The 27,817-nt window shown below is 41.8% G+C and overlaps 1 protein-coding gene across 1 annotated transcript in view; it reads right to left on the bottom strand.

Annotated features, from left to right (window-relative positions):
- The window catches only part of LOC117542506 (cAMP-specific 3',5'-cyclic phosphodiesterase 4B-like), a gene marked incomplete at its 3' end in the record, with an annotated part of 115,257 nt that overhangs the window by 31,011 nt on the left and 56,429 nt on the right, over nt 1-27,817 (bottom strand). Inside the window, 4 exon segments of the mRNA XM_034210225.1 lie at nt 9,440-9,489; nt 11,562-11,632; nt 11,887-11,923; nt 13,076-13,270. Coding sequence (XP_034066116.1) covers nt 9,440-9,489; nt 11,562-11,632; nt 11,887-11,923; nt 13,076-13,270 — 353 coding nt within the window.

Genomic DNA, 27,817 nt, shown 5'->3' with positions numbered 1-27,817 from the left:
CTCCTGTTGGATGACACAGTCATTCACACAAACACCAACACATACCATAACACACGCACCTCGTCTACACAACAGTTCCCTCTGGCTTCCGTCAAGTTACAACAGTTTAGTTGACAGCAAAACAGGAACAATCTCATCTTCTCTTCCTGCCTCACACTTCCTGCCATTCCCCTCCCCTACGATGACGACGACGAGAGCGAGAGAGAGACAAACAGATGAATGAAAAGGTAAACAATAAAGACTCAGGCTGTGTGCGTGTGGGGGGGAGACAGCTGGACAGATGCTGGAAATGAATAAGATAGAGAGGGAAGCTGGTGAGTGAAGAAACGGAGGAAGGGATGGATGTAGATGTGTGTTTTTATGAGAGAAACGTAGGAGGGGGTCTATAGAGGATGTGGCCTGAGATCATGGGATAAACTCTGCGGAGGTTCTGTGGTGGACAGGTGTTGATTTAACACAACCAAATCATGCATTTGATATGAACCCTTCAACAGCAAAACCCTGCCATTTAATTAAAAAAACAAAACAAAGTAGACACAGTACAACAATGGTACTGTTGTGTCTTTAAAGACAACATTGGTGTTACTCTTCCTTTTTTATTAATATCATCAAATCTACTAAAGAGACCAGAGCAACAATACAGTAAATACATCTTTAATTAAACTGTAGCTACAGTATTATCATGTGCCTTTGCGCCATAAAACTCATGCTGTTATAATTCACTATTTGTCATCATTACCAATTAATTGTTCATTGTATTTTTTTCCACAAAGCTGTAACCACAATATGATACAATAAGAAAATGAAAACGAAAATAAAAGTAAGAAAACTCTAAATAATAACTATGATGCCATTGAAAACTTTTGAAGGAAAAAGATTGTTAGAACTTAATTTGTTTCCTAGTGCGTCTGAAACAAATCTCAATTTAGTTTTAGTTTAACAAGCTGAGAGGGAATACATACTCGAGTTGCCTTTAATGTGAGAAGGATAGTCCAAATGCAACAGCATTCATTTTTAATGGATTTTTTAAGGTTTTGAGAAATAAGATATATATTATGCTGTGGCAGGCAATACTTGTTATAAGGGTTTATTCCTTACGGTTTAGGGTTATTTTGAGGAATTTGTTGATTTATAAACAAAATGTAAATAAAATGTCAGCCTCATGATTTAATCACCTTGTAAGTCATTTATAATGTCAAGATAATCTTCACACACACACACACACACACACACACACACACACACACACACACACACACACACACACACACACACACACACACACACACACACACACACACACCACACACACACACACACACACACACACACACACACATACACACACACAGAGCACCTGATGAGCTGCGGTTTAGAAGAAGGAAGTGAAAATTCAGTCCATCTGCTTTGACAGGAAGTCAACAGAAGCCACACACAGGCATGCTGACGTCAATCAGAGCCACAGGAACACCTCCCCACACCACACACACAACTCACACTGATGCATATGCCACTATACACGCTTATGCGAATCATACACCATACCAATCCACAATTGTAATGTTGCACAAAGCAAAGCTATAATAGCATCACACTGAAATACACCCTTACTTAACACGTCAAGTGATGCTTACCATTACCACACACACACACACACACACACACACACACACACACACACACACACACACACACACACACACACACACACACACACACACACACACCTTCACAGTATAAATATAGACTACCAGTAACTAGTTGTTTCTTTTTAACAACATTAACTCAATCAAACAATCATTTGGTCGGTAAAGCTTGTCTACTGTGGGTGTATTTAAAAAAAATGAAAAATAAAACATTGTTATGTAACATTTAACTGTCTGAGTATTGATATTGACGAGGTCTACTATGCTGTGACCTGAGTTGGTTTTAGGTTAACATGCCGGTTATTTGATGGTTACCTGCTCACTGTTCTCAGTTTTATACTTGCTCATCTTGTCTCATTTTTACACAGCAACGCATGTCGCTGCATCGCGGCTCTCTCAATCCCACAGGCTGCTATCATTTGAGCAGGATGCACTAGGCCGGTGCAATAAAACGATAGTTACGTATATAACTACGGTTCTATGAATACTGGATGACCGCCAGAGGCGGTGCTTTAGCACTGGATATCTTCTGTCTCGCGCATGCGTAGGTCGAATATTTATATCAACAAAGTCACGTGTGACCTCGTACGACCCGGAAGGCATAAGTTCCGGTGCCGTCGACGAGTTCAGTCCTATGGAATCTTCTCGCAGAAACACGAAATTCCGAGTGACCAAGAACTCTGGCGGTCATCCAGTATTCATAGAACCGTAGTTACATACGTAACTATCGTTCTATTTCATACCTACTGACCGCCAGAGGCGGTGCTTTAGCACTGGATGACCTATACCAACAGAGTCACGAGGAAGTCTGAATACTCACCTTATAAGGATGGTCTAGGCGGACTCTGCAGGAGGACCACACCCAGCGGGTGAGGGGCGGCAACATTCACCCTGTAGAATCTGGCGAATGTGCTCGGAGATGCCCATGTGGCCGCAGCACATATGTCCTCCAGGGGCACACCTCTCAAGGTCGCCCATGACGTGGAGACACTCCTGGTAGAGTGGCACTTTACTCTGGGTGGCAAGGGACGGTCATTCGCCCTGTATGCCTGGGCAATGACGTCCACGATCCAGTGGGACAAGCGCTGTTTTGAGAGCGCATGGCCCTTTCTAGGACCACCGTAACATAAAAAGAGCTGGTCAGACTGACGCATGCCTGCGGTAGTCTGGACATTAAGCTCTAAGGGCCCTCACCGGGCATAGGAGTCTTGACCTCTCTTCCCCTTCTCCTGATGGGGGGTCAAACCCTGCCAGCTGGATAGGCCGATTAAAGTGAGAGCGTGTCAGCACCTTAGGGAGGAACGCTATGTTCGGCCATAAGGTGACACCTGAGCCATCTGAGTTCCACCTCAGACACGAGCTGTTTACAGACAAGGCATGAAGCTCGCTTACACGCTTTGCTGAGGTGATGGCAAGAAGAAAAGCAGTCTTGGCTGAGAGCCACCTCAGTTCTGCCTCTAACAAGGGTTCAAAGGGAGGCGAACATAGGGCATCCAGCACCAAGGGCAGATCCCATGAAGGGGCCCTTGGGATGTTCGGGGGACGAAGTCTCAGTGCTCCCCTTAAAAAGAGGGATACCAGTCTATGGCTCCCCACTGTACTGTTGTCAACCTTTGCATGTTGGGCTGATATAGCAGCCACATACACCCTGACGGTAGCGGGACACCGGCCGGCATCCAGGAGGGACTGTAGGAACTCAAGGATAGTAGGCACCGAGTAATGTACTGGGTCCTCATTTCGCCCTTGGCACCAGTCAGAGAACAGTTTCCACCTGTTTTCGTACTGTCTACGAGTAGATGGTGCCCTTGCATTGAGAATAGTCCTCCTGACAGGCTCTATGCAGTCGCTCAGCAGTGGGTCGGGCCCTCCAGTGGCCAGACCCACAGCTGGAGGCGGCAGGGGTCGGGGTGCCATATTTGACCCTCCAGCTGAGACAAGAGGTCCTTCCTGTTGGGCAGACGCCAAGGTGTCCCGCAACAGAGTCTGTGCAGCAGGGAGAACCAAGTCCTGGCTGGCCAGAAGGGGGCCACCAAAAGAAGCCTGTGGCCCTGATGAAGCACTCTGAGGAGTGTTGGTAGGATCAGAGGAAGGGGTGGATAGGCATAGAGAAGACACCCTGGCCATGAATGAGCCAGGGCGTCCTGACCCAAGGGGCTGGTTTTCTCGCTCAAGGAGAACCACAGGAGGCAGTGGGTCGACATCTTCGAGGCAAAGAGATCTACCTCTGCCCTGCCGAAGAGACCCCAGATGTTGGCCACCACCTCTGGATGAAGCCGCCACTCCCCTGGTGGGGGCTTGTGACGGGAGAGGAAGTCTGCGACTTGGTTCTGCTCTCCGGACAGATACATTGCCCGTAGGCTGGCCAGGCAAGGAGCTGCCCAGGTCAGGAGAGTCTGGGACACCTCTAGCAAGCGTGCAGATTTGGTGCCCCCTTGGTGGTTTATATGGTACACCGCTGTAGTGTTGTCCGAGCGGACAAGCACATGCCTCCCCCTTAGGTATGGCAGGAAGTGCCTGAGTGCTAGGTGCACAGCTCGTAGCTCTAGCACATTGATGTGTTCCGTGCCGTCCAGAACAGACCACTGTCCCCGGGCTGTCCTGTTTTGCCACACCGCACCCCATCCCGAGAGGCTGGCATCCGTCGTAACGGTCTCTCTGCGGAAAGGGACGGAGCCCATGGCCACGCCCCTCGACATATATGAACTCTCCCTCCATGGGGATAGAGTGGAGAGGCACTGTTGTGACACCCTGATTCTTTTGTGCCTGTGCAACTTGAGGTCTAAGTGGAGGCCGTTCAGCCATCTCTGCAGGGGGCGCAGTGATAACAAGCCCAAGGGAATGACAGTTGAGGCAGCTGTCAGCATGCCCAAGAGGCGGAGAAACCGGATAAATGCCAGAGACCTGCCCCTTTTGAAGAGGGGAAGAAGCTGGAGAATGTTGTCCAGGCGCTGAGCAGATGGACAGGCCCGCATAGTGACTGTGTCCAGAGCCACCCCAATGAAGGTTAGGCTCTGAGAGGGGTTCAGATAACTCTTCTCCATGTTCACCTTGAGGCCTAGCCGGGTGACATGAGAGAGAAGGAGAGCCGTGTCCTGGGTTGACTGCAACCGGGACGGTGCACAGATTAGCCAGTCGTCTAAGTATGGCAGAATCTTCATACCCTGAGACTGCAGGGGTGATAGGGCTGCCGCGACACACCTGGTGAACACCCTTGGGGAGAGGGAGAGTCCGAATGGGAGCACCCTGAACTGAAAATGACGGCCTCTGAAGGCAAAGCGAAGAAACTGCCTGTGATGAGGTACAATAGGCACATGAAAATAAGCGTCCTTTAAATCGATGGACGTGAACCATTCCCCCCTGGCAACGGTACAAAGAACGTCCGCTGTGCTCAGCATATGGAAAGGTAAGATCTTTAGGAACTTGTTGAGTCCCCTTAGATCTAGGATTGGGCGAAGTCCACCGCCTTTCTTCCTTACCAGGAAGTAGGTCGAGTAGGTCTACAGGCTCGATTGCTCCTTTGGCAAGGAGGACTGACAGCTCCTGGTTTAGGGCGATTTCTTTTGTCGCTTATGGTGGTCATTTTGACCCGGCTGAAGGCTGGGGGTCGGCGTCGGAACTGAAGCTTGTACCCTTGGGTTAAGGTGGAAACCACCCAGGGGTCTGAAGCTTGAGCTACCCAGTAGTTGAGCTGCTGCTGGGAGAAATAACCGACAGCCGGCCCCAGACCCTCAGCGCCTTGCCCCCCGGCCTCTGGAGGCTCTGGGGGGGGCGATGGTTAGGCACCGGATATCGAGGCTGCCTTGGTGGCGAGTTAACAGGACCGTAGCGGGCCGGCCCCCTCGTGGGATACCGAGGTCCCTGGCGGGTACCGGGGTGAGCTGGTGGACGGGAGCGGCCTCGGAAGGCAGATGCGGAGCCTCTCGGCCTACCGGGGGGGGGCATGTCTCTGCGAAGAGCTGAGAACTGTTGCCCTGGTCTGACTAGCTTGGACAGTCCGTTCAAGCACCTGTATGGCAGCTGAACCAAACAGTTCCCCGGGCTCCACTGGGACAGCAAGGAGAGTCCTCCTACATGCCTCTGATAAAGGTGACTGTGCCAGCCAAACCTGGCGACGAGTCTGGACGAGAGTGGACATCAGGCGCCCAAGCTCTCTTGACATCAGAGCAAACGCCTGTAATGAGGCGTCACTGAGGCTGGTAGCAGAAGCGCTAAGAGCCTCCTGTTGCAGGGAAGCTTAGAGGGCGAGCATGAGGTGAGAGAGGGAATTGCCTATACGGCCCATGCGTGCCGCTGTATCGTAAGCCTTAGTGAGCAGGTCATCAGTGACCCGACATTGGGGTCGAGGGCACCTGGCCTCCGACCTTAGAGCTTCATCAGGGGAAACTATGAGGGAAGCAATGGTAGGCTCCACAGCCGGCATGTGATCAAGGCCGACCTTTGCCGCATCTTGCATGGCTGCTAGGGCTCGGCCATCGGACGTAAGACGGGAAAAAGTCTTAGTGTCCCTCCAGCATGCATGTAACTCCCTCAGATACTCACAAGAGGGAGGAACTGCAAGGGTGGCGGGGTGCCAAAGTGCGCCTGAAGAACGCACTGCTAGGCACTGTTTTGGGCTGCTGTACATCCAACTGCTGGCGAGCCAGTGCCATGCGGATGACGGTACTCATGGAGCCGACATCCGCCCCCCCCCGAGGATGCATGATCTGAGGTACAGGAGCCAGGCCCAGAAGCCTGGGACGGGCCCTCTCCTTCATACTCATTAAATTGAGTGGCTGAAGCTGCCAATGAGAACACATCGTCCTCTGGAATCAGTTCAGGCATGGGTGGGCTGGGTGGACTGGGTGCAGCGGCGTGCTCTGTACGGACACCAGAATGGAGAGCCAAGAGGATTGACTTCATCTGGGCAACCTCAGTAGTGAGTCGGTCCACCCTAGAGGACAGCCTATCAGGCTTAGTCCTTTTCTTGGGCGGGGCACCTGCAGCCTCTGCTGCCCGACGCCTAGGACGGGTAGGTTGGGATGTAGTCGACTGTGCAGGGGGAAGGCCACCCTCAGTCAGTAGTTCAACCCTGGCTAGTCTAGCAGCTCTTACCGCACGAGGCATGATGGTACAATTCATGCACGAGTCCTCCGAAAGGCCCTCCCTCAGATGCTCGAGGCCAAGACAAGAGGGGCAAAGGTCATGGCCATCCTCTGGTTGCAGAGAAGCCATACAGGTGTTACAGCCGTTAAACATAGCGCCACTCTTAGGAGAAGCACTCAACTGACTGTAAATAACTGGCCAGGAAACAAACTCCACAATGGAGGGGAGTGAGCACAAAGTAGTTAGCGTGAGCGTACGCACTCTGCTAACTGGGGTGCGAACAAGTGTGTGGTCAGTTAGTGGTATGTATGCTGTGGGAGGAGAGCGGGAATACTCTCTCCCTAGCGCCGTAGCGAGTTAGCCTGAGCGAAAGCACTCTGCTAACATAAGATGGAATGGTTCTTAAGACAACTGTGTGCAGGGAGAGGGGAGCGGAAACACTCTCTTCACTAGCGCTGTAGCGAGTTAGCTTTGAGCGAGAGCACTCAGCTAACTGGAGGATGGAACAGAAACCAACTGTGTGCAAGGAGAGGGGAGCGGAAACACTCTCTTCACTAACGCTGTAGTAAGTTAGCTATGAGCCAGAGCACTCGGCTAACTGGAGGATGGCACAGGAACCAATTGTGTGCCGTGGAAGGGCGAAGACACTCTTTCACTAGCGCCGTAACAGTTAGCTTGAACGGGAGCACTCAAACTAACTGGACGATATACAGGTAAGGAATTAAATGTCTGTAGTGAGAGGAGGGCGGAGACGCCCTCTTCACTTAGTGTAGTAACAGTTAGCTTGAACGGGCTAGCACTCAGCTAAATGGACGATAGAATCAGATAAGAAACCAATGTATGTAGTGAGAGGAGGTGTGGAGACGCTCCTTTCACTAGTGCAGTAACAGTCTAGCTTGAACGAAAGCGCTCAGCTAACTGGACGATAGAATCAGGTACGATAGAATCAAATGTTTGTAGTCAGAAGAGGGCGGAAACGCTCTCTTCACTAGTGCAGTAACAGTTAGCTTGAACGGGCTAGCACTCAGCTAACTGGCCGATAGAATCGGTTAAGTAACCAAATGTTTGTAGTGAGATGAGGGCGGTAGACGCTCTCTTCACCAGTGCAGTAACAGTTAGCTTGAACGGCTAGCACTCAGCTAACTGGACGATAGAATCAGGTAAGTAACCAAATGTTTGTAGTGAAAAGAGGTGCGGAGACACTCTTTTCACTAGTGTAGTAACAGTTTAGCTTGAACGAAAGCGCTCAGCTAACTGCGCAGTGACAATTAGCGAGAGCCCTCGGCTAATTGTATACAATTATCTCATTAGTTTGAGAATATATAGCACAAACAGCAAAACCGGTAGCGCCGTCTGACGTGCAGGAGCGTCCGCTCTTTACCGATCCGGAGCTCCTAAGATCCGAGCGGTGAACACCGCGGTCCCCTCCCTTGGGAGGACGGACAGCTAGCTCGTCGCAGCCTTTGGAGGGCGAGCGTCTTTCTAGCCCGCAGCTCCGATCTAACGATCACAAGGCTACAGATAGCGATGAGCTAGGATCTTAATTGTTCAGTAAGCTAGCTTTGGCTTCTACTCATAAAGTAGTAACCTACGCTGCGAGAAGATGAAAAGGACTGAACTCGTCGACGGCACCGGAACTTATGCCTTCCGGGTCGTACGAGGTCACACGTGACTTTGTTGATATAAATATTCGACCTACGCATGCGCGAGACAGAAGATATCCAGTGCTAAAGCACCGCCTCTGGCGGTCAGTAGGTATGAAATATAACCCTATTTTTCATCAAAAGCAATGAAAGATATTTGATATTTTTTAACTGAAATTTGTCATAAGAGGGAGTATTTCAAGCCGTCACACACAAACAGGATGCGTGATTGTTAAACCCACATTCAAGTGTGCCTCTGTGTATTTGTATGTGTATTTGTGAGTTTGAGAGACAGGCTTGGCTGAGTCGGTGAACAGACAAAAATCTCAGTGTCATATATAGAGAAAAGATATTCACAAGCAAACCACGTACACTCACTTGTAGGTGCTCATAAAGTAGTGTGCACTTGTACATAAATACTAAACACATTGTCTCTTACTGGCATAGACTGGTACATACATACAGTACACACTGCTGCTTAAATTCAAAGGTGTTGAAAGAAAGAAAAAGGGATGTTGTTGTTATCGTGTGTGTGTGTGTGTGTGTGTGTGTGTGTGTGTGTGTGTGTGTGTGTGTGTGTGTGTGTGTGTGTGTGTGTGTGTGTGTGTGTGTGTGTGTGTGTGTGTGTGTGTGTGTGTGTGTGTGTGTGTGTGTGTGTGTGTGTGTGTGTGTGTGTGTGTGTGTGTGTGTGTGTGTGTGTGTGTGTGTGTGTGTGTGTGTGTGTGTGTGTGTGTGTGTGTGTGTGTGTGTGTGTGTGTGTGTGTGAAGAACCAGTTGAATTGTGTTTTGAAATGCTTAATGAGCTTGATGACAAAGTAGTCTGGACTGCAATGTTACAGCTGAAGACAGATTACAAGGAAAAATGAAAGTCGTCACGTACGCGAGTTCATGAGCAAAGTACAAGACAGAGGAGAGAGGGCAGGGAGGGAGGGAGCGAGAATAATGAGAACTAGGAAAAACGATGGCAGAAGAATGCTCTAGACAGATATAAACCAGATAAAAGACACATTCTTCACAAAGCGTTACAGAGCTGAGACACGTAGCAGGATATCTCTCTGAACCTCTTACCTGGGAGACACACTCTGGTGATGGGAGGCTGAGTTGCTGCAGGAGACCTCCTGAAAGACAAAAAGAAAGCAATAAGTTAGAATAAAAAAAAAGAAAAATACACTGAATATTCTTCATCTTTAAATGGTTCACCCAAATAATGAATACCATTTTGTTGGGTAAAAGCTCAAGAAGGTAAGCTATTTGGGTTAAAGTAGAATCTCAACATACTGTATTGATAAATACAAGTTTTTGTTTTCATGAATAAAGTTAGATTCGAAGATCGATGTCCGTACGATAAATATATAACTACAGCTAGTGCTAGTTAGCTTAGATTATTAAAATGTATCAAACCAACCAGATACAACATGTTGATAAGTGAGCTTTACAGTTGCTTAGGCAGCCTTCGGACAGAGCAGGGCTTACATGTCTCTGGCTATTCAGAAACGAGACATATCATCAAATCTTGGTGAGAGAATGATTAAGCGAATTGCCCAAATGTTCTAACTATTCCTTCTTTTTTTCTTTTGTCCGGGAAATAACATGGAGTACACAAAATGTTGAATAGATCCTGAATGGAGTCATTTTTAACTCGAGTTGAAACGGTTCCTAAATAGTAATTAAACATGTCACAATGAGTCATGGGGTGTCTTCAAATGTTTTGTTTTTATGTATTTTTTATTTTAATGGAACCTTGTGGTAGTTGAGGCAGAACATTTGTTGTTTCACAGTCAGATGTTCCAGTCATATATGCCCTCATGGTTGCAGTCTCAGCAGTACCTTTGAACATTTGATCATCATTTACTTTAATAGTGAAAATAAAAGGTCACATCTTGAAGGAATAACAGATTGAGTGGGAGACACAGCAACATCTGGAGAGCAGGAAACTGACCGCATATTGATACATTTTCTTTCAACAGAGACTCATTTTCTATCAGCCTGACCCCTCTGTGTGAAAGAAGGGCAACATATGTGTGCATGAATGCTGCATGCCTGTGTACTTGTGTGCATGTGTTTTAGTCTCTGCTCTTCTCTATGTGGGGATGTCTGCCGAAATATAGGTCAGACAGGCTCTGTGTATTCAATACAGCAAACTGTGCGATAACAAAATCCTGGAGGAGAAACTGACACAAAGACACACACTTCATCTCATCTTCGACACACTGATGGAAGCCTGAAGAATAAAGGGAAAGGTGCCCCACATACATATATCCAGTGTATCTGGATCTGTCTCTCCTCCAAAGTGAGTTGTGGTGCTAAATGGAAGGGTTTGTTGATTTATCCAACAGAAAATGACTCTTTGTTTTAAAGAATAATCGTTAAGGTGATATTTCAAGCAAAAATACCAAACCTTAAATGGTTCTTGCTTTCAAGGATTTGCTGCTTCTCTATTTTTGTATTTCACAGTGACTCACTTAAAGGCATTCCATCAGTGTGAGTAGTTGTGAGTTTGTTTTGTGTTTGTGTCCCCACAAGAGAGGAATTTCTTAGAGAGCATTTGATTTGAATGATGCATTGAGGGAAACTATGTCTCAACAAACAAACGAGGAATGATGGATCCAAAATAAGCATCCCTCTTTTATGTTGACATCATTGTTATATTACATTATATTCAGTTTGTCAATACATTTCCATCTCTGTATGTTTGTGTGTATGGTTGTGTGTTTGCTCTAGCTGCAGTAGATAAGCTCAGCAGTGGATTCAGACTTCAGCCTGCAGTTTAAAGCTCAAGATCTCAACCTTGTGGTGGAAAAATGGAACTGCAGCACACATGCTGACAACATGAGTGTTGAGCCTTTGCCTTTATGTTATTTTACAAGCTATAAGGAATTTGATGTACTTTTTAATTACACAAGATGTACTGTATAATGTTTATCATATTTATTTGGGAATTTAATAAAGGAATCCCAAGATTATCTAGGTGGGATTCAACTTGATTTCTAACACTCTCTAGGGGTCCATATGATGGATGATAATAACCAAGCAAATGTTTCATTATCAAGTGCTTCCTTTGAATGTAAGAGTGTGACAGATTGTTTCTTTGTTTTGTTTGCAGGGTCAACATACTGTAGGTCACTGAGTTAACCATTTGCAAAAAAGGTTTTAAAATGTTGCTTGCTGTTCTCAAGTCTTTAGCACTTACTTGCTGGAGGCACACTGGACATTGGTCAGTACAGTGAAGTTATTCCTCACACTTCGAAGGCTTGCCAGAACCTAGATAAGCAGAGTAAAATAACATTTTGAGGGTCCTTTTTAAAGTATACAGTATTTTCAAAATCAATTTTCTTCTGAACAGTGTGGAGACATTTTTGTGTAAATGCAAGCACAAAATCGCCATAGTTTGTAGCCTAAATAGCATCATTATCTGCCATTTCCCCATGACAATAACATCAAGGATGAATCGCCTATCATATTAGTTAAAAATGATTGTCCTCTTGGTTCACAAGTAGTTGCAGCAAAATGATTACCTGAGCAAAAGGTGTCACGATCAGGTCATCTCCATGTCTGCAAACACAAACAAAGAAGTGGTGAGAAACATCCTCAAAGATGGTACACACCAAATATCTGGTTTTGCTGTTGCATACAGATTACATGCATAAGTGCCTCCTGCTTATTTGTGGTTATAAGCAAAGATGTTAAGTAAGAACAATAGGTAATGACCCAGCCAGCTTCATTTCTATAATGAACTGAAAGAGCCTAAAGAGGGAGAGGAATATAGGAGGACGGTCAAAAACAGGAGTCTTTTGTTCCAATGGCTTGTAACCTTGTAAGGCACTTAGCTCTCAGTGACCTGTTCTTGTAAGCTGAGACAGGGCAAAAATATTGAGTTACTCTTCTGTGGGTTTCAATAATTGTTATTATGCAACATCTGGAGTATGGACTACTTTAAGTAACCCACCCCCCACTACCAGATATTCTGCTGGAGGGCAGAGCAGTAATTCAGCAGCAGAGCATCGACTAAAGCCAGTGATGTAGTTTAATGGAAAAACAGAAAAACACTTTGACTGAAGTCAGTAAAAATGTGCAAGCTTACAAACAAAAATGAGTAATTGACAACTGCTAAGAAGATCTCTTCACCAGTAAAAAACACTACTTAAATGAAAGTATACTTTCTATACTTTCATACACAGATAATGTTCTCCTATGCTAAAACGGAGTATCACTGAGTAATAAGACACTGCAGCACAGAGCTCTTTTAAGAAAAGATGCAAATACAATTTTGTCCACAAGTTATAAGTTATGTTTAAGGTAACTCAAATACATTTTGTGTTGGGTTAGTGCATATACAATCCTTACGTTTGTTAAACTACCTACCATTATGGAAAGCAAAAACCTTCCTAATTTATTATTTGTGCATCTTGCTATAATTGTGTGTATGCCATGTTCCACTGTGTGTCGCTGGGCCCCTGGTTTAACGTCTTGTTCTTCGTGTGTGTGTGTGTGTGTGTGTGTGTGTGTGTGTGTGTGTGTGTGTGTGTGTGTGTGTGTGTGTGTGTGTGTGTGTGTGTGTGTGTGTGTGTGTGTGTGTGTGTGTGTGTGTGTGTGTGTGTGTGTGTGTGTGTGTGTGTGTGTGTGTGTGTGTGTGTGGTGTGTGTGTGTGTGTGTGTGTGTGTGTGTGTGTGTGTGTGTGTGTGTGTGTGTGTGTGTGATACTCACAGTTCAGAGGCGATGGAGGAGTTTCGTGACATGGACTTGGGTGACAGGTCATAGTCGCTGTCAGAGCGGTAGAGGAAGGACTCTCGCCGCTGGTTATGACCGGGGAAGTTAGTGTGGAGGACCAGCCCAGAACCGGGGGAGGCCTGGGGGTCCAGAGGGCTGCAGCTGGTGGACGGGCCATTCTCCACATCAAAACTGAAAACAGATAAACACACAGTTTAATATTACATTTATAATTGTAGTTCAGTTTTTCAGTAAAGTAGCATAAGGCCACAGCATATTACTAGACCGACTGGAAAACTGGGTGGGACTTTCGGAAACAGTTCTAAATTGGTTTGAATCCTACTTAAAGGATAGAAACAACTTTGTTTCTATAGGTAAATACACATCTGAGTTGACAAATATAACATGTGGGGTTCCTCAAGGCTCCATCTTGGGGCCTCTTCTCTTTAACATCTACATGCTACCACTGGCTCAGATAATGAAAAACAACAAAATAATTTACCATAGCTATGCAGATGACACACAAATTTACGTAACAATTTCACCAGGAGACTATGCTCCAATTCAAACACTGAGTAAGTGCATTGAACAAATCAATGACTGGATGTGTCAGAACTTTCTCCAATTAAACAAAGATAAAACTGAGGTAATGGTTTTTGGAGCCAAGTTAGAATGTATAAAAGTTAGCGCTGAGCTTCAGTCTGCAATGTTCAAAACAACAGATAAAGCCAGAAATCTAGGTGTAGTCATGGACTCTGACCTGAGTTTCAACAGTCACATTAAAACAGTTACTAAATCAGCCTACTATCACCTAAAGAACATATCTAGGATTAAAAGACTAATGTCACAGCAGGATTTGGAAAAACTTGTCCATGCTTTTATCTTCAGTAGACTCGACTACTGCAATGGTGTCTTCACAGGTCTCACTAAAAAATCTATTAGGAAGCTGCAGCTGATTCAGAACGCCGCTGCTCGAGTCCTCACTAACACTAAGAAAGTGGATCACATCACTCCTGTTCTGAAGTCTTTACACTGGCTTCCTGTGTGTCAAAGAATAGATTTCAAAATACTGCTGCTGGTTTATAAAGCACTGAATGGTTTAGGCCCAAAATACATTTCTGACCTCCTGCTAAATTATGAACCATCCAGATCTCTCAGGTCTTCAGGGACTGGTCAGCTTTCTGTCCCCAGAGTCAGAACTAAACACGGTAAAGCAGCGTTCAGTTATTATGCTCCAAATATCTGGAACAAACTCCCAGAAACCTGCAGGTCCGCTGCAACTCTGAATACTTTTAAATCCAGGCTGAATACTTTTCTTTTTGTCGCTGCTTTTTAATTGAACTATTCATATCTTAGACTGCACTGTAACTTTGATCCATGTACTTTTTCTTTTAATGTTTATTTTATTAGCTTTTCTTTTTAATGACTGATTTTAAATGCCATTTTCTTAATCTCTTTCATTTTTTGTAAAGCACTTTGAATTGCCTTGTGTTGAAAAGTGCTATATAAATAAACTTGCCTTGCCTTGCCTAAGGCAATAAAGCAGATATCAATGATTAGAGATATGAATATTTACCAGTGTTTCCAGTGTGACCAGTTTTCTGGTAACATTGGACTCAAACTTGACCAACTCTAAGCTACCAAGCTAGTGGAAAAACTCTGATAAGAAAACAAGTAGAGGAAACAAACTTAACCTTGAAATTGAAATGAAACACCTGCGCAAATAATACTTTTCATTTCATTTCATTTCAAACCTTTATTTAACCAGGTAGGTCCCATTGAGATCATTGATCTCTTTTTTAAGGGAGACTTTATCTTTCTGATAACGTTTCACTTTCACTATCAAACTCCCCGTTGATTTTATTGGGTTTAAACGACCTAGCGTTACGAAATGGAAAGAGTCTTCACATGTACATCCTTAAGAGATAAGCACTACTCACACATAATTATGCACAGTAGACGCACACATACATAAATGGACATGACATGACTGGAAAAAAAGGGCACAGTGATATGCTAGAGTGCACAGTGTTCATTCACTGTTGGAAATCACTGAGAGAGAGTCTCCTTCATTCAGCAGTAGAACGGGATGAATGGGGAAGGGAGGAGGTGGATCTCATTAAGACACCATGAGAGAAGAGGAGAGGAGGAAACATCACGTGAAGAACGTTTTTTATGGCTTTGGTGCGTCTTCCCAGAGATCAAACAAACAGTGAACGAGAGATATGTTGTATGTATAATATTTTCCATGGTAGTTTGAGTACCTCTCTTCTGAAAAATGTGTTTTGGTAAATGTGGCTTCATTTTGAAGTTTAACCTTGACATTACAGTATGATGAGTTTGCAGTTTAAACAAAAAAAGCTCTTTTTTAATGAATCTGCTAAAGAGGAAATGCTTTGCTATGCTCACATTATTATTATATTATTTTGGGACATCACAACAAATGTTAAAGCCACGTATGGTCTAAAGTGGAATATGTAATAAGGTAAGGTCTACAAACTTGAAACTTCCAGTACTCATACACATAGATTGGACATTTTAAACAATTTTAACACTATAGTTTCTTGATTTTGGATTTATTCAAAGCTACATTTTTTATTTAAAAGACGGTCGTCAAATAAAAAATACAATAATGAGTGAAACGTCGTTGTTTCTGATTATTCTCCAAAAAAGGATTCCAGTTTCTTTGTAAAGATAATACAGTATATACATTTTTGAAGAAATATTATAAACATGTTTCTATTTTCATTTTATCAATTTCATGAATGCTCATGCGTAACACACATCGCACACAAACGATGGGAATATGGTCAAAAGGAAAACAATGCTCAACAACTAAAAGCTCAATCTGTGAACAAGACACACACAGTTCAAATGCTTCACAGAAGGGACGAAAGACAGGGTACAAACGAGACGGGCAAGAAAGTACACAGGAAAAAGGCTAAAAGTGCACCATCCACAAATATTAAACTTATAAAACCAAGATTTAAACTAAATAAAAACAACTTGCTTTTGAACAATTGCACAGATTTGGTATTTAAAACGCTTAAATAAAGTATTTAAATGCTTAATATGTGCACAAATGCTCTCATTGCAGCAAAAATAAAGCAGGAAACGTTTCCCTCCTTTTTTCTGTGAATTACGACATGGTGCAATAATCAGTGCAAACTGTGCAGAATTTTCTGTGAAATGTTCAATTCGTAAACATTAACATGCCATGACGGTGCACTGAAATACTATAAAATAAAGGATGAACTCTAAGGATCTAAGGTAAAGGAAAAGTGCAAGTGTAACACATGCATGCCTGCACTATCCAGTCAATGCTTGACTGCACGACCTCGGGTCAATTCACTCGCTTTGTGTGTAGACTAATTCTGGAAACCGTGCAGGCAAGGCTAGTCATCCAAAACACGCACATCTCACAGCTGTCCAATTATCCCCTTGTGAGCTTCACAGTAAATATGTGGATGAAGATGATAAGAAGTACCAGAGAAATTCAAAAGGATAACATTTCCACAGGCCTGGGAAATGCCATCAAATAGGCTTCCCATTAAAAAAGCAAAGACACAAAGTCTGTACTGTTGGCCAATAGTGCGCTAAATTATTTTATTTTTTATGTTTTCCTCCATGCAGCATCAACAGACTGGTAGAATGGATGGGATACATTATATAATAATCAAGTTTGCAAGCAAGTTTCAGCACATACTCAGTGTTTATTCAGAACCTTTACTTCAGTAAAAGTAATACAACCACAATGTCAAACTACTCAAACACAATAAGTCCATCATTTAAAACCCTACCTAAGTAAAACTACAGAAGCAATATCAGAAAGAAATACCAAAAGTGTCAAATACTTGTGCAGAACCTTGTCATAATGTATAATTTTTTTAGCAAACATTAAATGAATGGATTGTTGTTATTGATTCTTTCATTTTGAAACTACTTAACATATAGTTCGACATATTATTTAATATAAACCCATCATAATTTTTATATGTAAAATCTTTAAATGTAAAGTTGCTATTATAAACCAGCTGTTGAATACATTCTAAGGGAGTGAAAACTTCCCTTGTGAAAAGTATCAGAGTAATTAAAGAAAGCTAATACTCATCCTCAAACCGTACTTAAGTGCAGTGCTGGAGTATTCACAGATATTTCCCGCCCCTGTTGTGTTTATGAGCTCCCGGGCCCAGGCAGACATCAGTGCTGTTATGTGTTATTCATGTCTTGTTCTACTTCTATCAAAACACATCACCTCTGATCCAACAATGAGCTGAGTCACATCCTGCTGAAAGTCTTTACAGTCATTTGAGACATTAAGCCGGGGTACAGGTGTTATGATTGTGTGTCATCAGTCTTCAAAAGAGAGGGACGATGACGCACAATGAGACTTCCAATAGTAAGAATGAGAGTAGCATCACGATGGGTCTCATTACGTCAAAACCATTATTTTTCGTAACAGGATAATGCTGTCTGAGTGCATAATACACTTTGTCTTGTGCGGTGGTCACTTGACAAGGACATTAAGAAAAACAAACTGAAGAAGGATGAAGCATAACACTTTGTTGAAATCAAGACTTACTGTAGCTAAATAAATATACATATATTATATAAATATATTTGATCATGGAAGTTTATTCTTAAACTTTGGAAACAATACATGCAATAACATAACCTTACATCAGAGTTTTAAGCTTTATTGAACAGCACTTCTTTCTCTCCCGCTCTATTGGCTGAGGGCTGACTGTGACGCGATTGAAAGCTCCAAAAAGAAACTAAGTAGACCTCTGAGGTTTGGTAATATTGTTAGATAAACAAACAAAAAAACAGGCGTTTATAACAAATATGTAAACAAAATAAGAACATTATCTTATGGCTGTGTTTTTACCCTGGTCTACTAAACAGGACAAAGAACGGATATCCAATAATTTAGCCTTCGAATGACAACACAAAGACAAACCTTGGGAACAAAGACCCTTTCCTATGAGTTTGGGGTGACCTAGTGGTTTAGTGGATTAGTGCAATTGTCTTGGAAATCCTTTCCACTCATACAACTATTTCTCTTTGAAGTTCAGGTACAGAACAACATGTACATCAGCTCTTAGATCGAGCAAATGTACTCTAACCATACACAAATGTAAAATTACATTTCTTGCTCAGTCAGCCAGAAGGAGGCCTTCTGTTCAAGGACAGGATGTGAACATGTATGGCTGAGGGAGCAAGAGCACCAGAGGCCAAAAGCTTCATTGCAATTATGAGCTTCCTAGGTAGAGTGGAAATAATCAGCCAACTAGCATGAAAAGGATCAAAGCGTCAAAAGACTGAATGACGCACGGTTGTGTTGTGTTCATGCACAGGATGGCATGTCATCTTTATACAGTACCTTCCAAATAAAAACACCGATTCCTTGGGGATAGACATTTTTCCAACTAATCATAATCACTAACCGCGTAGGACTAGCAAGTTATGTTTTTGGTGTGTTTTTTCACTTAAAGCAATCAGGAAGCAGTCTTTCTGACCCTTATATGATTCGCTAGGATGACACCACATTCCTTTCCCATGATCCAGCAGCATCTGTCTGACTTATGAGCAGACTGGCCGGTCGATAGACTTGTCCCAAAGATGATAGACTTAGTGACAGGGAAGTAGATAAGTTTTCTCCATGCTTGGTTACAAAGGATATAGAAAGATCTAATCAAATATTGCATCACAATCAAACTTAAATTTCACAACCGGGGACATCTTTCACAGACAATTATCCAGAAAATGTGATTTCGTGAAAACTAAGACAATATCAGATAGGAAGGCAAGTTATATGCAGGCTAACATTGGTTCAACATTGCAACACAAATCTGTAAACAAAGCCAAATGTGGGTGAAATACATCATTGTTGACCAGAGAAATATAAATGTTGCTGTCAAATCTAAATGTAAAGCAGACACAGGCTAACATCTGTGCTAAATAAACTTTTCTTATCAACAGTCTTTATTTAAAATGTGTTGGAGTTTGGCACGAGGCAGCAGCTACTGTGGAAAAACAGCCAAGAGGAAGAAAAAGCAGAGGCTGAACTGAAAACATCCAGTGACAGAAAGTTAAGATAGCAAAAGGTGACATATAATTCACGTTTTCTTTCTGGTAAATGACTCCACTTCCCATCTCTAGACAATGGCGCCGTTTAAGGTCACTTTAGTCTCATTTACTGGTAGGGTGGGACAACTCAGTATCCTGCTCATTTATTCAAGTGACTGTACTGTAGGTGTGTTGGCTTTGACCCTTTACAATTTCACAATGTGTGTGATTCACTTTTGCTGAGAATAATCCTGGAGCATTGGACACACTCTGATATGAAATATAAAATGACTACGTTTGCAACTAACAATTATTTTTATTAACATTTCATCGGCAGATTATTTTCTTGATTAAAAGAAAATACCCTGAATAAATTCCAACAACCCAAAATGATGTCTTCAAACCTAATCTTTGTCTGACCAAAAGCCCAAAATCCAAAGTATGATCATGTACGACAAGGAAAAGTCACATTTTCTAATTTAAGAAACTGAAACAAGCTAATGTTTTTGATAACTAAATAAATAAAACATGACTTCAGACAAAAAAGGATAAAATAATCAGTTTTTGGGGTAACATTTATCCAAAACGGGAGGTTAAGTGTGAGAACTTGAGGTTAAAGGACCAATACCACTGACCTTTAGTTTAACCTCTTCAAGCTTAACTTGACTTTTATCAAAAATATGAAAGAAACCTCTTTATCTTGAACGATCAGATCATTTCAGCAAAGTTTTAAATTCTTTCAAAGTACTTTCTAATAATACCAGTAGTGATTGATACAACAGTAATTTGCATTCATTTTGTGATTTGCAGGTACATACTGTACACAAGGACATCTAGATACTGTATATGTGCTTAAAAGTTAAATGTTTAAATGTTACATATGACGGTGACTGACCGGTGGAAACACGCTACAACGGCCCAATACACTTACATTAGGAGAAACTCACTACTCTTTCAAAAACGATGCAAATATAAGAAAACAAACGTTCCAAAACACATGCAAATGAAGAAAAAGCTTCACTAACTTGACAACACATGCGCAGCGTTTACTAAAAGCGCAGCATAAACGAAACGCTGGTTAAGATGTTTCTTCATTTGCATCGTTTTTGAAAGTGCTGCGTGTTGTCTCCTAATGAAAGTGTTTTGGGCCGTTGTAGTCCGGTCGGCCACCGTAACCCTAACCCTAACCCTTAAACATATTTATTGAAATGCCTTAAGCTAGAGGTCTAAAAAAATAACATGGAATGAAAACAGACATGAAGATGTATTTGAACCTGCGAATCACAAAATCAGTTTTTACTTGGATTTCTTTCTTTTACATTAACCATCTAATTGGCCTACATGGTTAAATACCTACCAATGTTCACCTGAGCAAGCCAACATACCAAAAGGAGAACACAAGTCAAAGACACAGATACTCATGCTGTAAAAGAAAGAGCCACAGAGAGTCTCAGAGGAGAAGAGAGAGTACATTTGTATACTTTGAATTAATCCCTTCCTTCCTGTGTGTTATGTTGAGGGGAAACCAGTGACCATTTGTCTGTCTGGTTGTGCAAACAGAGGTGCCATGGTAACACCTCCTGTTTGTCTTAGGATGAGCCAGGGTTTCAATATTATTTCTTCAACACACCCTTAAAAAATTCAGATTGTTCTGTTATTATTTCAGCAATTTTGCTAATGTTTACAACTTGTGGCCCGACAAATTATAGTTTAAAAAAACATCTGCTCCACTACATCATTATGAGAACTTTCTGGCTCTGTAAAATGTGCCTGAGCTTGGAAATGCCCCCAGAGGGATGATGAGCTGATTTAGCGATCCCATCAGACCGAGCGAGAATAGCAGCTCAAATGGTATGCTCCGAAAGATTGTCGTAAAATTTCCCTACATGAATCTGCAACAGAAATGTCTAAAAATAGCTTAATAACCCGAGCTAGTCTAAACATGCAGGAGACATTTCCCCACACAAATCCTACCGGAATAAAGAGTACAATTTAAACATCCTAGACTCAAAACATGATGTGTTAAACAATATTTATGGGTATGATCCCTTAGTGAGATTATGTATCAAAGGCAGTTCATGGAAGTCCCGTCCTGGTGTAGGTTTTGATGTTAAGTTCAGCATTGATAGCACTACCAAAACACTTTCTAGATGCATTGAACATGATCAGGTCATTTCCAGCTCTGCTCATCACTCACTGTATTTACATTCATTCTTTCACATCCTACAGACAGTTTGCAGTGAAGATGTCTCAGTGTTACTCAACAGTTGCGCAATACTTTCTTAAAGTTTCAATATTGTCATTCTCTTATCAGAAAAACCGGAAACCTAAGCTGACCAATCACTTTGTCATCTTCTGGTTCTCATGTTTTTTTCTCTCTGTAGCTCTGATGTGTAGCTACACTTTTTGAGGAAGCTAAGCAGATGTCATGCCATAACCTTTCAACACACAATTATAATAGAAATCAAGAAACAGTCAGATAATGGACAACTTTATAGGCTCCTGATTTCTTTTTAAGTTGCTTCAACTGTGTCAAGTCTGTATTCTTAGATGAGGAATTTAATCTCCTGCCCTGAAAAACACACTAATGCAAACATGAACCCCTAGAATTATGGTCCTAACCTTTTAATTTATAAAAACAGGACTTACATCAAGTTAAAACCATGCTGAGAATCAAAAATGTCCCCTGGCCTTTTCTAATCTGTGACCCAAAAAAGGAAAACTGTGAATCCAACTAGACACAGCACTTATTATAAGTAATTAGGCCACTGACGTAATCAGGACTTGCGCCAAGTCATTATGCACATTTAGGCACAAAGGCATCCAGCAGATGCTCTCATTTAGAAGTATAAATGTGAAGCCTAATGTCACATGATTTCAGGAAACACAAAGCAGAACGTGCCAAAGGTGTGATCGTGGCGGTAATGACGCTGATGGTACAGGGGCAGCTCAGTGCGTGTGAGTGTGAGTGTGAGTGTGAGTGTGTGTGTGTGTGTGTGTGTGTGTGTGTGTGTGTGTGTGTGTGTGTGTGTGTGTGTGTGTGTGTGTGTGTGTGTGTGTGTGTGTGTGTGTGTGTGTGTGTGTGTGTGTGTGTGTGTGTGTGTGTGTGTGTGTGTGTGTGTGTGTGTGTGTGTGTGTGTGTGTGTGTGTGTGTGTGCATGTGAGAGATCATGTAAAGCAGATTTTGACAGTGATGGATTTTGAAAGACAATAACTGAAACATATTTAAAGAGTTAAGCTGAGCTAGCAAATTGCAGTGTGGCATTTATTTTCCATTACAGTCACTGGTCTGCAGACTCTCGCTACCCGCAGTCACAGTCCACGGTGTGTCCCTGTTGCTCTCATTAAACTCTATGTGCTGGGAATAACTTCATTAAACCTACTGTATAACTTTCTGATCAGCTAAGCTAATTATTTTAGAAAGATGGACTTTGCTGAGATCCTGAGATGTAAGGTTGTGTATTAACATTAAGTACATTTCTGTACTTAACCCTTAGATGCACGAGTGACTGGATCCTACACTCTTCCATAAGTGGGTCAAAAAGGACCCGTATTAGAATAATATGTGTTTTTATGCCATTTTTGTCATTTTGGTTAAGAAAAGTCACTTGTATAATATTTAGTATTATATTTTGGTTCACACTACAAAAATTTCATATTTAAGTTTTCACTATTTATAATCTTAGACATTTATTTTACGAAATTCCATAGAAAATGCATGCGGGTCATTTTTGACCCACTTATGGAAGCTTGGGGTAGTAATACAAAAACTACAATTTCTTAAAATGTATAACATTTAAATTTTAAATTTTAAAGGCATGATATCCAAAACATGTTTTTTGAGGAATAGCTGGAATATGAAATGATACAAAAAATGTAATTACAAAGATACTGTAAGAAAACCACCTCACCGGGTCAAAAAAGACCCACTTATGCATCTAAGAATTAAGATTTGAAGTACTTGTCTATAGTTGTATGGAAATATATATACTTTTATTCAACTTCATGAATACAACAGCTGAAGTTTTTTAAGATTTTAGACTTTAAAAGATAAGGGATAGGATTATACAATACACAGATCAATTGTATATTAGTTGATATCACTTCCACTGAAATGCGATTTACCCTCTAAATGTCGTCAGATGGTTTCGAAAATAGTTTGAGAACAAATGGTTAAAGTTATCCAACATTTTATTAAATGTATTTCACAAATGTGTGTTGCATTCTTTTTTAAACCTTTATTACCCCATTAATCATCTAAAATCTCTGTAGATTCACCTTGTGAACCTTTGGAGGGAACCCAAACCCTAGGTTGGAAACTTCTGGGCCAACTCCTTAACTTTATAAAAATAACTAAATGTATATTAGCTACAGCTTATCTATAGTAAAACACTCCCTACTAGTTCATGTTTCAGCAAAAGCTGAAACTATCCTATGCTGCAATAAATAATATAATATTCTGTGGATCGAATCATTTTACTTTTTATCTGTGAAGTATTATTATAGTAAGTATAGTAAGTAAGTATAGTAAGTAGTATTATTATTATCTTATCCCTTACTCTCAATAATAATCATAATCATTCGTTGTCCTCAGCATTATCCTCCTCATCTTCATCATCATCATTATTGGCCTTAACATCATCATCATCATGAGCCCAAGAGTCACAACCTTCTTGATTTGTGATTCTCCCAGCCATCCGTACTATCACTTGTTATTATCCTTGCCATTATCTTAATTCAATAATCACCATTATTATTATTATCAACCACGCCTCACTGGCGGCTAATTTAAACGTTGGCCATTCACTCATAAATAAAAAGCCACTGACCACATAAACCTCGGCAGACTTGAAAAGTCCCTGCCCCATATTTCTGTGTATCATCACCATAACAACATATCAAACTGTACGTGAAGTGAACTGAAAATAAAATAAAATACAGCTTAACCACAACTTCTACAACACAACGCTGCACCCCGCCCATGGGCAAGCAGGCACAACACACTGGTATTCAAAGTCTTATGCTCAAGGTGAAAATAAATCAGGTTTGAAAGGCAAACAGCTTTTTTCGATGAAACTAAATATACATTCAAAGTAAGGAGCTGCCCTGGGGCTAGTTCTGTTTAATTGAAAAATTCCTGCAGGTTCAAACATATATGGAGATATTTTTGAGTTTAGAGAAATGTTGCCAACAGCTGTGACTCAAAAACTCTAGCCACATTGTTTTTGTGTTTTTTTGTTGGGACCGATCGCAATCATGCTACGGGCAATGCTTCTACAGTCCTTTGCCTTTAAAGGTTCCCTATCTTACTTAGATAGCAGCATGAATGGGACGTTTCCAAGAACAGTTTTGCTTCTAGGTCTGAATAATCCCTCAGTAGAGAATATATTTGGTCCAAGATTATCTAAATGACAATGTCAATACAAGTGCTGAAGAATGAAAATGTAAAAAGGGACCCAGCAGCCAGAAAATCCCTGAGTGCGGAAAAAAAGGGCTGTGATCTTAGTTATTATGCCATAGGAATCCAGGTCACTGTCAAAATATTTGCTTAAGCTTAAGCTTCTTGTCCTAGCTGGATATATGAGAATCACTCCCTGGACACATGTATGGCTTATACATGCATACCCAGACACCATGAAAGGGCATGTGTGTCGATATGTCAGGCTATAACAAAAAAGATGCATCTCCAATACAACGCACACAGAGGAAGCAGCCATGAAGTTATAATCCCCCAGTTATCACATGGTAACGTTATGTACATGTCTAATGATATAAACATGAAGCGTAGTACACGATACAGTATGTGTACTTCTGCTTTCTTTAGTATAGTCTAGTACACAGGAAACCCTCAGTCACAGAGGTGGAACCCACCCAACCAGAGGTGAACGTGTCCAACCTTCAACAGCTATGTTGTTATGCAAATATTCAATGAATTAAAACATTTAGCATTACATTTCTGCTTGTTTAGAAAAGAAAATGTGTATGTTGTTAGGCATTTATTTCTAGCTTCATTAAAACATTCACTCTTCATTTGGTTGTTCTCTTTTTCATTGTGACGCTGTCCCCCTAAACCTTCGGGATTCCAGGCTGGCGTGTCTCCAGCTGAGCCAGAATACCCACAATCCTCCTGGGTCCAGATCCAGCCTAGTTTTTCGTAGTGGTTTATTTCTTTCTTGAATCAAACATAAAAAGAAAAAAAAGCTACACTCAACATTAACATCAATGCTATCTCAAGGTTTTTGCTGATTCATTTTATCCTCAGCTAAGATCTTGTAGGTTCTGACAAAACGTGATTTTATAAAATATTGAATTTAAAAACGCCACTTTGTCATAATAGGTCCTTGCTGATGTTAGTCACCAATTTCTTCAGCGAGTTCACATTGCTTCCATCTGGTTTCAGACATAATCCGCCAAGAAGCAGGACCAATAGATCTTAAGAATGCATGGTCCTTGCTGTTAAATCACTTCATCTAATCTTTGTGAATTGTTTGTTTATTGATTGTTGTGATGATTGTATTTGTGCTGACTGTGAAAACAAATAGCGCCTGTGGGATTTGAAAGATCAACTTAATTTACCTAACTGTAAAACAAATATTATTTTAGATACTCTGTCTACCTTGAAAGGAAATGTGCTGTGTCACAATATCTGTAGATGTACTGTACACTGTATATTTATTACAATTGATCAAATGTGAAAATAAAGTGTCAGTCTTAGCACGTGAGAAAGGGCAAATAATACAACACAGTTCCCATCCCTTTGGCTTCTGATCCTTTATACTGTAGCAAAGCAATACCTACTATGTCCTATTTCAAACAAAGAGTTATCCATTCTCAGATTACTTCAATTTAATGTAAACTTTCCATGATTTTATTGGAGGAAAATCAAGGTTATGAATTTTTGAAAATAACTGAATAAACATGAATGTGTTTCAGAGAAAAAAACATTCTTCTTGTATAGCTTTTTTAATCATCTCACATCTCTGACCCTCAGCTTAGAAAGCACTGATTCAGATGGGTTTGCTAGGCATGACGACTGAAAGAGTTCCGACAGTGTTTTTTTTTTAACGTGAACTACTATGGACAGACAAAAAAACCTGCTTGCCTTGGCAACAAAGTCAAAGTCAAAAGAGTTGCCGAAGACTATAAAAAATGATTGGAGACAGACCCTTCAAGGTCATTTTTTTGTTTTGATATATCCTTCAGTTGGTCTGGTTGTGAAACAACACAGACAAGGCTATATTCCCACTGTAGCTTATAAGAAAGTTATAATGGTAAACAAACAACTACTTGACTCTCTTACCCGCATTAACAGCATGCAACTTAAACAAAGCATCTCTCTGCTGAAACCTCTTCACCCCAAAAACCATTAAGTCTACTTAGTTTAGATTTTCTGACCCAATCATCTGACAGTGCATATAACTGCATTCCAGTTGAGGATTAGACTACTATAATGATGAGAAACACATGAGAAGATTGCTTGATGTATGTGAAATAGGAAGTAAGATATACTGTGTATGTGTTTTCACACACAGCAAGGAGTGGAGTTCAAGCACTGAAGGAACTCTAGAAGTCAAACCAATGAGTGATGAGTTTCTTGAAATAAGGCAGCTCTATACAAGAAAATGTTCAGCATGTTGCGATGGAGTTGAGAAACAAGCAGAAAGCCAAGAGACACTGTTAAGTGTGTGTGTGGTTGTGTGGGGTATCCGTGCGTCCTGACCTGTGAGCATGGTTGGCGGCGTGGAGTTTCCTGACGACCTCGTCACTAAAGTCAAAATGAATCCTTCCTCTGGCACAGGGTGAACGCCGGTACATTGCCCCGACACACACATGCACTCATGCACACACTACGCTGCACATACCATTACATGCGTAACCATACATACTTACACTTGAAAACACCCAAGTGTGGCATGTCCCACACCAACACACTAAGAATGAATGTCCCACACTGTCATACACACATTTGACAAGTCAACAACATTAGTAATAACCACACGGTAGCATGCATTCACACCTCTCATACACTTAGGATTGCAAAAAACCTCACTGATATCACACACTATGTCACACAACTTCAAATGAAAACTATCCAATGTATCAGTTCCTAAAAAACACAATCACACACACACAGTTCCCAATATAAATAGCAAAACACTGGTCCAGGCTACACATTCATACATCTATTGTAAAAGCCTCTGTTTAAAAAGTTCCTCAGCAGGTTATCCATCAGCCTTCCACTCGTTGGCACAAATAGAAGCAGCAAAGAGGTATCCAAACACACACACACTTGACCTCACGTCACACACAGCAGCAACCTTAGCAGCAGTCCATACGTCACATCACAGAGCTCTTAAAGTCCTTGTTCACACTCTGACACTCCCCACTCTCTTTGCGGACTCCTCTCTTCGTCACAGGCTATACTTCCTCCCCATGGTATGAGTGTGTTTAGTATACGTGTGTGTGTGTGTGTGTGTGTGTGTGTGTGTGTGTGTGTGTGTGTGTGTGTTTGCAGTATGTGTGTGTATGGAGCTCTGTTCCCTTCCGCAGAGTAAGGAGGAGCCTCTAAGTTCTGGAGTGGAGTTGCTGGACTGGAGTCATACAAATCATTCATCATTCACAGCCTTGATAGCTGTAATTAACACTGGGTGAATCTTAAACAAAAATAAG

Source organism: Gymnodraco acuticeps, unplaced genomic scaffold (genome assembly GCF_902827175.1).
Source record: "Gymnodraco acuticeps unplaced genomic scaffold, fGymAcu1.1, whole genome shotgun sequence".
Classification (NCBI taxonomy): Eukaryota; Metazoa; Chordata; class Actinopteri; order Perciformes; family Bathydraconidae; genus Gymnodraco; species Gymnodraco acuticeps.
This window is presented reverse-complemented; position numbering and strand designations above follow the sequence as displayed.